The sequence below is a fragment of the Electrona antarctica genome (genome assembly GCF_951216825.1).
Source record: "Electrona antarctica genome assembly, chromosome: 2".
Taxonomy (NCBI): Eukaryota; Metazoa; Chordata; class Actinopteri; order Myctophiformes; family Myctophidae; genus Electrona; species Electrona antarctica.
The window spans coordinates 20,966,164-20,976,743 of record NC_136807.1 but is presented as its reverse complement, the minus strand read 5'-3'; the positions used below and the strand labels follow the sequence as shown (position 1 = coordinate 20,976,743).

Below are 10,580 nucleotides of genomic sequence, written 5' to 3'. Positions count from 1 at the left end.
ACAGACTGTCGGCCTCCGAGTCAAACGCTTTGATAATCATATTCATAACACTGACTGTACTGTAGTGTTATAATTATAGTATCAAAACACGGCATTCTGCTGAAATGTATTGTTTTGTCGTAGGCATTATTGCTACATGATCCCATGGCTACAGCGAGCCAGTACGCGAGTACAGGTACAGGTCTCAGGCTTGAGTGACAGGGTGAGGGTGTATATTCAAGTTGTACTTTGAACCAACAGGTTACATGGGGTAAGCTTTATTACACACGAAACTTTGAACTAGTTTGGATGAGATTAGGGGGTAAAAAGCGATGTGAATTACAGTAGAGAGCTCCAAACTACTTTAGAAGATGAATGGTAGAAAGAAGCAGCCAGGAAGCGCCTGCAGGGTGCATGAAACACCCATGGACACATGACGATCAGCTGATTGCGTCACATGACTTTAGCTTTGCGGAAAAACCAAAATGGCAGGAACAGAGTATCAGAGGGAAGTGCGAGCAATGGCTTCTGTTGTTGCACTTTTATTTGCATTATTCGCCATCGGAAGCTGTACGAGTCAAGTGCCATTCCTAATGTGGTCCAAGGGCGGGTAAATATTGTACTTTGTTAATTTAAATTGCGAGATAGTTTGACTCCACTCCATAGTTCGAAACATATGTCATAGTTGCCAATGAAAGCCACGCAAGCTAATGCTATCTGATAAGTGAAGCTTAGATGTTGTTGTACTCAGTTGGAGTCATAAATACCATAGGAAGAGTATAGTCATTTATTTGACAGGCAACGCTATTGATCACTTTATTTGTTGTGCATGCACAGTTTACCACCGATGGCCTCGCCACCAGCCGGTCACATCACGACTACTGATCAATTGGTTGTGTACATCAAAACTGCCTTTATCTCAGCCCCATGCACTGTGCTGCTGTTTCTACAGGACAAGGTAAAGACTGGACCAGAATATGTGATATTGCACAAGATATTATGATTTATTTTTTCCAGTTTGAAGGGGTATTTATAACCATACAAATGTACTTAAAATTAGTAATGGTTGGTGAGTCAAGATCATGGTGGCTACTTGCTAGTGTGGTTACTGAGAAGTCACTCGTGACTCTGGTATTCTCACTCTGGTGTGACAGGGAGCTTTAGCTCCACTTCCCATTCTACAGTTCCCTTTCTCATGGGGCCTTGGCTCTTCGCAATTTGCAACACTACACTTTTATAATGGGTTGAATCTAGAGTTGCAACACCCTCCATTGACAGCCCATTCATCCAAATAGAAAAGTCTGATCTGCTTGTATTAAACACGTTAACACTTTTTCAGATTGAAAGTGGATCATTCAAGCATTCGGTCCATGTGTCGAAGTGTCCTTGAGCGAGACATTTAACTACTCCCCGGGCACTGTATTAATTGCATTGCACCAACTACCCCTAATAATTAGGAGGGGAAATATAGTGGACAAATTTCACTTATGTGCAAATGTACTACTGTGACAAAAAATACCCCCTTTCCGTGCCCATGTTTTGTGTGTATGTGTATTTGTTGTGTCGACAATCCAATGTTTTGTTGTCCTTTTTTCATGCAGTTAAGCAAAGATGACTTTACAGTGTTTGGTGGAGTGTTTGGAAACAAGCTGGATAGTGTTTTTCAAAATCTTGAGGTACGGTGTGTTTTCATTATGACTTGTGCCATTGTACTTGCATATATTCAAACTGGTACACATATGCAACACATTTAAGATCATATTGGAGTTCAGCAGTTAATCTAACTAATCGATTTAATAGATAATATAAAATAATAATCTGTTAATAATCATTCCCTATTTTGTGCATGTCTTTTTAGGAAATACATTTCTAATAGTTTCAAACGATGTAACGTGTTGTGAGCTTGTAGATCGGCTATTTTCAATGTTTAAGCATAATCGGTTCATTGATATGAAGGAAAACAAACTCTTCATATCTTATTTTGTGATGATCTTTTCCCCACGTTGTCCAACCATTTTTCTTCTAGGCTGCACTGCATTCCTCCTCTTCATTGGTGCTTCCGTCCGTGGAATGGTCTAGTTCCAGCACTGTGCCTGCTCTGCTGCAGCAGCAGCTTGGTGTCTCACCTCTCCTGGTTGACGCAGACACTCTGTCAGATATTCCTCTCAATGCGTCTGCCTGCACTTTCCTGATCATCAACCTTCCTTATAATACTGAGTGAGACTTCATGCTTTCTGCAGTGCACCAGTTGTTATGGAAATTATTAATATGTTGTTAATACTGTCATGTGGATTATTATCATATGTTCTCATATATTATCTTATTTAACTTGTAAGTGTGTGTGTTGTTTTACAGCTCTAAATTACCCAAAGAGGTCCTTCGCAACAATGGTAAGTTATGTGAATGTAATATTAAAGGACCATACCAGCGTCTATCATCATCTATTCACCACTTCAGTCATATAGGACTGCAAATATCATCTTATGTATATGATACTTTAGCTGCTTGTACCTGTATGAGTGAGTGGCAAATAAAACCTTCTTGATATGTGTTCTTTTAATCAGGCCAATTCTTTTTGAAATGTTGCCACTACAGTGACATACTTGAATGAACATCTAGTTTCTGCTCTTTTTGTTTTTCATTACTTTGTTAATTTCCATTGTTGATTTGAATTGCCTGTTTATGTATTGTATGTGAAGCACTTTGTGAACTTGTTTTTGAAAAGTGCTATACAAATAAAGTTATTATTAAAGTTATTATACACGGCAGGGAACTTATAACTTTGTCTGTCCACAGATGAGATTATTGGGAAAGTTCAGAGCATCATGGAAGCCAAAAATATCCCCTACACTGCTATCTACACAGGACTGCAGCCTTCACGAGTAATATATTCCCCTGTGCAGTTTACAGTATATAAACACACATTATTCAATTTGATGTTGGATGAGAGAGAGAAATCCTTTTGTCTCCCCAGGTCATCGCGCAGACCTCCATGTCTATGCAGCCTGTGGGTCGGTCCTTGCTTCAAGCCGCCGAAACTTCTGTGAAACCCCCCATTATGTTCAATGTGACCGATGTTCCTTGTATTATGCTGTGGGCACGGAATCTCACTGTCAGCTTCACAGGCACATGGATTGACCTTCGTACAGAGACCCCGACTCTAGATGGATCCCTGTGTAACGACACCATCTCATTGTGAGAACACTTAACACTGTTACTTATCCTAGCTGTATCATGTTGGTTGGCCAGAGGACTGAGAAAACTATTTTTATTGCTGTTCAAAAGAATGTGTAAAATTATTTATATTTTCTTTATTTCTCAGGCTAGTCCTCACTTACGCATCATTAGGGATCACTCTAAGGTAAGAAAAAAAGCAATTTGATCTATAGCAATTTAGCATCATTGTGTGTTCTATGATAAAGGCTATATCATTCTCCAAAGATAGCCTCGAGGCTGTCCGAGTTTGCAAGCTGTGGTGGACGGAACAGGTTATCTACGGAGCCCCAGTCCGGGTGCCATTGAGAGAGAGAAAAATGTAATGCTAACTTGTGTGCTGAAGTTGGTTAACTAATAAATCTCAATTTACGCTACTCTCAGCCACAGGTATGGTGACATAATTATGTCCTGAGTGCATCCATGTGGTTAGAAGCAGCTTAGGAAAAGATTAAAGCTTTTTTTGTAGTCTCAGAGATTTTCAATTCAAATGGTAACATTTTACTTGTATCCATCTTTATGATGGCAGCAGTTGTCTTTGATGCTTTGTCTTCAAATGAGCATGTGCATTGTTTTTTGTGGCAGCTTTTGGTCATGGTGCATTCTACAATACTGTTTTTGTCAAACAGTCCAAAACGACAATTAACGGGTCTATATACTATACGGTATGTACAGTATAAACCTAGGTTGATATGTTGTAACTAACATGACACTTGACAAGTTTTTCTTATTTTCTCTACTGTAGGTTTTCCATGACTAAGAAGTTTTATCCAGTGTCTGCACGGAACTGGGCCAGCCTGGACACAGTGCTGCTGCAGAACACTAATGGGCAGAACGCATCCTTTTCTAGCAGACATATGTATACTCCTGCAGAGTACTCCTTCAGCTGTACGTCTGTGAAGAGCTATGGAGATGGTTTGCTGGTGCAAAATGGGACAACTTCTTTGAGGGTCAATTTCACTGAATTCCAGGTACAAATATGCCAAATCTGTTGTATATCTGAATCTGTGACCCATATGTGAGCTCGCTGTGATGTTTGACGGAATGGCTGTCATGTTTGTTTTACAATACAGATTCAGGGCTTTGGGTTGACGGATGGAAATTTCGCCTATGCAAGCGACTGTGCAGGATTCTTCACTCCAGGCATTTGGATGGGGCTGCTGACCTCACTGATCATGTTGTGGATCTTTTTCTACGGCCTGCACATGATTATGCAGCTAAACACCATGGACCGCTTTGATGACCCTAAAGGTCCCTCCATCGCTGTGCCTCAGACAGAGTAATGCATACTGTAGTATGCACATACAAGTCACTCAGTGCCTCTCAGCAGACCATGGACCCAGGAAGTCCCGCCTTGTCCGTCACCTACCTTGGAACTTTCCTCAGGTCACGTTATGTGTCAGATGAAATTGACACATTCACTTGTGAATAGGCCATCCATCTAATGTGTCAAATGTGTTCAGGAAAGATCATTTTTAATTGACTCATTTTGCCATATTTAGTCTTAGCCAGGTATATTCCATTCCATCGTCCCTTACCTTAAGTGCCAAAATAGGGGGGTATCTGTTTGCCTTCATTCACTTTATATGCCACTGTTTTCCAATTGAAGGGGATACATGAAATGTATAAATGCAAGAGGATGACTTTTGTGCCATGAATGTGGCCACTTGCATGTTGTGAGACATGTTTTGTTATAGCTCTGTAATTTAAAGACTACTGATATTGTCAGAATTGCCTGTATATAAGAAGTTATGATTGCTGATTGTATTTTTGAAACATGTTTGTGACAAATTGCAAAAATGTTGCATTTTGAAAATACCTTGCGTAACACAATCCATTTTGTTTTCATCTTTCTCATACAGTTTAAAACATAGGACAGTGCAATTGTAACTTTGATATATATAACTTATTGTGTTTTGCCTGTCCAGTAGTTAGGTTACCAGTAGCACTGGTTGAGTTCAACACATTTCATAAGGGTACTTTAAATGATTCTTCAGTTCAGCCATTACTCTTTTTTCTTTCTTATTACCACCAACGGTTCTGTTTGTGCCAATAAATCTAAATGTGATTAATGACATTTTTACAAGTTTCTCTGGACAAGATTTACCCCTGTGATTAGAACGAACCAGTGGATGAAAAAGTACTCATATTTTTTTTTTAATGATAAAGTGAGAAATAAGTGTTTAGTGCGTAGTTTAGCCACAAGAGGGTGCACCAGAGCAACAAACTACTTGTATAATTCGAGCAGCCACCTACCTGGTTACCATCGTTACCGTAATCTATTCTAAACAAGAAGTCATGGCGGTTCGGGGCGCAGGTATGGTACATGCAAGCAACTAAAGCAAGTGTAACATTCTAGATTTAATCTGTTTCCAAAATGGATGGATAATTCTTTATTACATCACTAGTTTTTGGCAGCCGTCAGGAGAGAAAACTGTTCCCCATGTTTCATGAGCCAAGTCGTCTGGGCATTGAGATGCCGTGCCTTGATGCGACACATCGTGGTCCTGGCTGCTATGACAATCATGAGGTTTGTCACTAAACGTTTTCACATTATCACCACCTCCACGTAGTCAGCACTGCTGCATGCCAGACATTTCAGTAATCAAATGGTCTTTTTCCAAATGCTTCTTTTCCTTATACAGTTCCGTACCATAATGTATGACATACTAAAGAAACCTGAAAGTAAGAAAGGATATGTTTTTTCTGCGAGGACTGCTGCGCGTTTCCCCCCCTGCCACAAGGTAAAAACAAATTCCAACTAGAAAAAGTGCCCTTCTGGGCACAGGTCTCCACCAGGAGGATAGGAGTGTGTGTGTGATGTTTGGCAAAATGTTTAGGAGCAATATAAACGTGTGTGTGTGTGTGTGTGTGTGTGTGTGTGTCGCGGCTTGGCCTGTTGTAGCACCACCATGAGGCTGATTTTAAAACGGTCAAGTGGCATTTCTTCCAAAGCCTAGTGGGAATATGCATTGATTGATTGATTGATTGAAGAATTTATTAACAGTTTGCAGAATTACAGTACATTTCAAGCACAAACTCAATACAAAGGCTGTTAACTGTGAGTGGACGACCCAATTAAGCATTACACTTGTTTCCAATAGGGTCCACCATGTTCAAATCATCAAAACATTTAGAGACGTACAAATAGACACTTCTATAGACAGAACAGGAATTCATCATAAAGGAGGTAAAAAGGGAAAAGAGGGAAAAGAAACATATACAGTGAGGGGAAAAAAAAGGGGTGGGCGGTGGGGGGGATTCACGTTCAGCTCCGTTAATTCGTTTGTTTTCCTTGGAGGAGCTGCGTTGGGTCCCCAAGTCGGCTCTGTGGCCGTACCTTGAGTTGGCTGTGTGGCCGTGACCGTCTCTTGTGTTGTCCTTGCGTTGGGTCCCCAAGTTGGCTCAGTGGCCATACCTTGAGTTGGCTGTGTGGCCGCGACCGTCTCTTGTGTTGTCCTTGCGTTCGTGTTTGAGGGATTCCGATTTTACAGGGGCCAGTTTCGAATTGCAGCCGTCCGTAGGTGCCCTTTGAGAGCGGTTTTGAAAGAGTCAAGGGATTCGCATGTCTTAATGACAGTTGGTAGGGCGTTCCACATTTTGGTGGCATAGGAGCGAAAAGAATTTAGTCCCTTGTTTGTGCCGAATCTGGGTTGTACATGGTTCGTTGCACTCCCTCTGGTGTTGTGGGTGTGGACTTCGTTAACATTAAGGAAGTATCTAGACAGGTACATGGGTATCTTGGTGGAGTATCGAATCTTGTGGACCAGACCCATTGCAAGATGCTGTACTCTGTCGTCGACCCTAAGCCATTCCAGTCTGTCGAAGTGGGCAGGGGTTCGGGGGGCTAGGTCAAGTAGGAGCCTGACCAGTTTGTTTTGGGAAGTCTGGAGCCTGGTTTTAAGGGCCTTTGAGGTGCTGTGGTACCAGGAGGTGCATGCATAGTCAAAGAAACCCTGTACAAGGGCTCCTGTTAAGGTCTTCAAGGTGTTTTTGTTGACCAGTGAGGAGATCCTGTAAATAAATCTTGTTAAGATTAGCCTCCAGGATGGAACCTAGGTAGGTAATTTCATCTTTACGTGTGATAACATTGTCACCCACTCTAACCAAGAAGCCATTTGCCTTGCAGAGATTACTAATAGAGCCAAAGAGAATGGATTCAGTTTTTCCCAGGTGTAAAGATAGTTTGTTATCAGCAAGCCAGGTGCAGATTCTACCAAGTTCAGAGCTGAGGGCATTTTCAACCTGCAGTTTGTCCCTGTCCGAGACCAGCAGTGCTGAGTCATCTGCGAACAGGAACAAGTTGCAGTCACAAGCTGAAGTCATGTCGTTTACATATATTAGGAACAGTAGAGGCCCTAGTATGCTTCCTTGTGGAATGCCACAGCTCACTGGGAGGGGGGGGGGGACAGTGTTCCGTTCACTTCCACCATCTGTTCTCTCCCCTCCAGGTAGGATTGCATCCAGCTCACTGATGTGCTATCGAAACCACAGTTTCACCACAATCGGACGCTGCGTTGAGTAGTTGTGGCGATTTGTACAAAACGGGTACAAAGCGGGCTACTCCTGAAAAGTTTAGAAGCCAATCGTAGCCAATGAGGGTGGATTATGAGAAATCAAACAAACCTGTCTTGATCACATGACTATGGAGAGCATGTGTACCGATTTGCGTGAAATTTGGATAAAATCTGAAGGAGTAATATTAGAAAATGTGTTTTACATATGTCGGCCTCCTGGTGGCGCTATAAAGAGCAGATGTGAAAAATTCCAGGCAAAGGTTTTTCCTTGGCCTCTAGGGAGTTGGCATACAAAGTTATCCACAGATCCGTGCAGTTAGAGGTAAAAACACTTTTCGGCCAGTTATATTGAAAATGTTCATGTGGCATTTCTTCCTCGGCCTAGTGGGAATGTGCGTGCACAATTTCACGGAAATCACACGATGTGTTCATGATTTGCAGCATTGTGTTTGAAACTGAGCACTCTTGCAAACTTTGGAAGCCAATCTTAGCCAATCAGGATGGAGTCTGAGAAATCTGAAAGACCCATTTCGTTGAATGGCTCTAGAGAGACTGTGTACCAATTTGCGTGATGTTTGGACAAAATCTGTAGGTGTACTGTTCAAAAACTTGTTTTGCACAAAGCGGCATCCTGGTGGCGCTATAACAGGCCGTTCTGGAAATTTTGGGGCAGAGGTTCATCGTTGGCATCCAGGGAGTGTGTGTGCAAAAGTTGGCATCGACCGGGTTAACGGTGCCGGAGATTAGCTGTTCACAGACGGACGGACACACGGACGGACACACGGACGGACGGACAGACACACGGACGGACGGACGGAGTGCAAAACATACTCTCTCCCCATGCCTTCGGCCTGGTGGAGACAAAACATACTCTCTCCCCATGCCTTCGGCCTGGTGGAGACAATAAGTGGGCACCTACAAATTATATGAAAAATATGAAATAACATATTTGCCAATGTATGGCAAATATAGCCTATGCTGAATTATGCCATATTCAGGTTCACATGTGCATATGGATTTATATAGCTCATATACAAATATAAGTTCATATATTTTAGGATGGGAGGGTGAGATGTCTGTATTCCTCTAAATCGATGTAAAAAGAAAAAGGCCCCCCAAAAAGTGGCGCAGCCCAAACGCATCATGATGCTAAAGTCTCTCCTGCTTTTCCTGAAAGTTGGCAGCCCTGATGATACATTGGCTATTTTAACCAACTGTGTGTGTCACCCCATTTATAAATGCAAATATAAAGTAAATACGAATAAATAGTGCCCAGAGTTGAGTTCTCACATGTCCACTATACTATAGCCAATTCAGACTATAGACCAGTCAACTGACATGATCAAACACAATTTGCTATGAGGTCACTGAAGGAGTCAAGTAAGATGACTAATGTCAAGTTGTTTTTGACACCATTACCAGACAGCAACTCCCTCACCACAGAAGTACCAGCAGGATCAAACTTTGTCCAAAGTTCTCCCTCCAAGTAAAACACCATTCAACTCAACCACACAAAGGTTCAAATCTAAGGCTGAAGCAGTTTACAGCCCAGGGTGAGTGAGTGAGTGGTAAGAGGATGATGATATTGTTGCTGTCAGGCAGAAACCTCTTATCTCCATATTCTATCTAACTTTTTGTTTTTGAGTGGTGCAAACCACTCCAACAACCAGCTTTGTCTGTACCTGTGTACCTGTACGTGTACCCGTGTACGTGGCCCCACGCACAGGTGAGCATGGTTGCTATGGTTAGTGTGTGACGTCACTGCACCACTCAGTTCACACAGGTGTGATTTTTTATAAATGAATGCCCTACCTCAGGCATGGATTGGCACAGAAAATCGGCCCTGGCATTTGTGATCTACACCGGCTCAAAAACGCTACCATGTATTTTGTATTACTTTTTATTTTGGCCCAGCCCTTCTGGCATTTGCCAGAATGTCCAATCCGGGCCTGCCCTACCTAATTTGATCATACTACACACTACAGTGCCACACAACAGTATTAAAAGTAACTGATTTTGAGCTTGTAGATGCTACTTTTACAAAAAAAAAATCACACCTGTGTGAAGTGAGTGGTGCAACTCCGTGTGGGGGTCCCCGGGGGGGGAGGGGGTCCCCGGAAGTTCCAGACCCACATGAACGCACCCAGGGTTCCGGTAGAGAAATGATAGTTACCATGTCACTGTACTGTACTGGCACACCCAAAATCATCATATATACAGTTAATATGTGCGTGTGTGTGTTAGGTTGCGCACAGGTGGTGAAAAACCATGCTGTTTTTGTGCTCAGACCCACCCAGCCACACACATAGCTCCCGGAGTGGTTGCACCACTCAAAAATATCCTGAAAAGTCAGTTTTTCCCACCCAACAGAGATGATATGAGACAGACGTACAGTATGAAATGCTCAAATGTGCCAAAATTTAAATGTGTTTGAATTTTCACAAATGCAGCCCTGGGGCATACTCTCATGATACAATCAGCAACAGGAAAGTGAGCTGGCCGATGTGTTTCGGATCCCCGGATTGGGCTAGACTGCCCCAGTTGGAGAAGAGAGCAGTGAGGATGCAGGCAAGTTGCAGACCTTAATGGAGAAAGAATAATGCACAGCTGATGCACAATGCACCGGGCTGTCATGACTTGACATTGATCAAATTAAATGTGTGCTTCCATGTTTTCTATGTCTTGTTACGTCTCTTATTAATACTAGATAAAGCAAAAACTTGTTTAAATTGCTTTTTCCCTACAAAGTTATTTGTTAAAAAAAAAAAGTACAAACATCTGGTGCTTCTTACTATAATTTAAGATTTTTTTTATTGTATTATAAAGGCAACAATAGGCTACATGTCACTGTATAGTATAATCTCATGCACT

General features: G+C 42.1%; 2 protein-coding genes across 2 annotated transcripts; both read left to right on the top strand.

Annotated features, from left to right (window-relative positions):
• The first annotated feature begins 378 nt into the window (after window positions 1–378).
• Window positions 379–5,269, top strand: atp6ap1b (ATPase H+ transporting accessory protein 1b). Its single transcript, XM_079522008.1, has 10 exons — window positions 379–589; window positions 817–937; window positions 1,581–1,655; window positions 2,006–2,196; window positions 2,335–2,369; window positions 2,776–2,861; window positions 2,954–3,174; window positions 3,302–3,340; window positions 3,938–4,163; window positions 4,266–5,269. Exons 1-10 carry the CDS (start codon window positions 465–467, stop codon window positions 4,473–4,475), a joined length of 1,329 nt encoding a protein of 442 aa, XP_079378134.1. The 5' UTR covers window positions 379–464; the 3' UTR covers window positions 4,476–5,269.
• A 221-nt stretch (window positions 5,270–5,490) lies between these two features.
• On the top strand, window positions 5,491–10,338 carry LOC306932437 (ciliary microtubule-associated protein 3; the record flags this gene model as incomplete). The annotated part of the gene is made up of 5 exons (XM_079514255.1): window positions 5,491–5,509; window positions 5,601–5,722; window positions 5,838–5,936; window positions 9,132–9,262; window positions 10,160–10,338. 5 exons carry the CDS (start codon window positions 5,491–5,493, stop codon window positions 10,293–10,295), a joined length of 507 nt encoding a protein of 168 aa, XP_079370381.1. The 3' UTR covers window positions 10,296–10,338.
• Window positions 10,339–10,580: the final 242 nt, after the last annotated feature.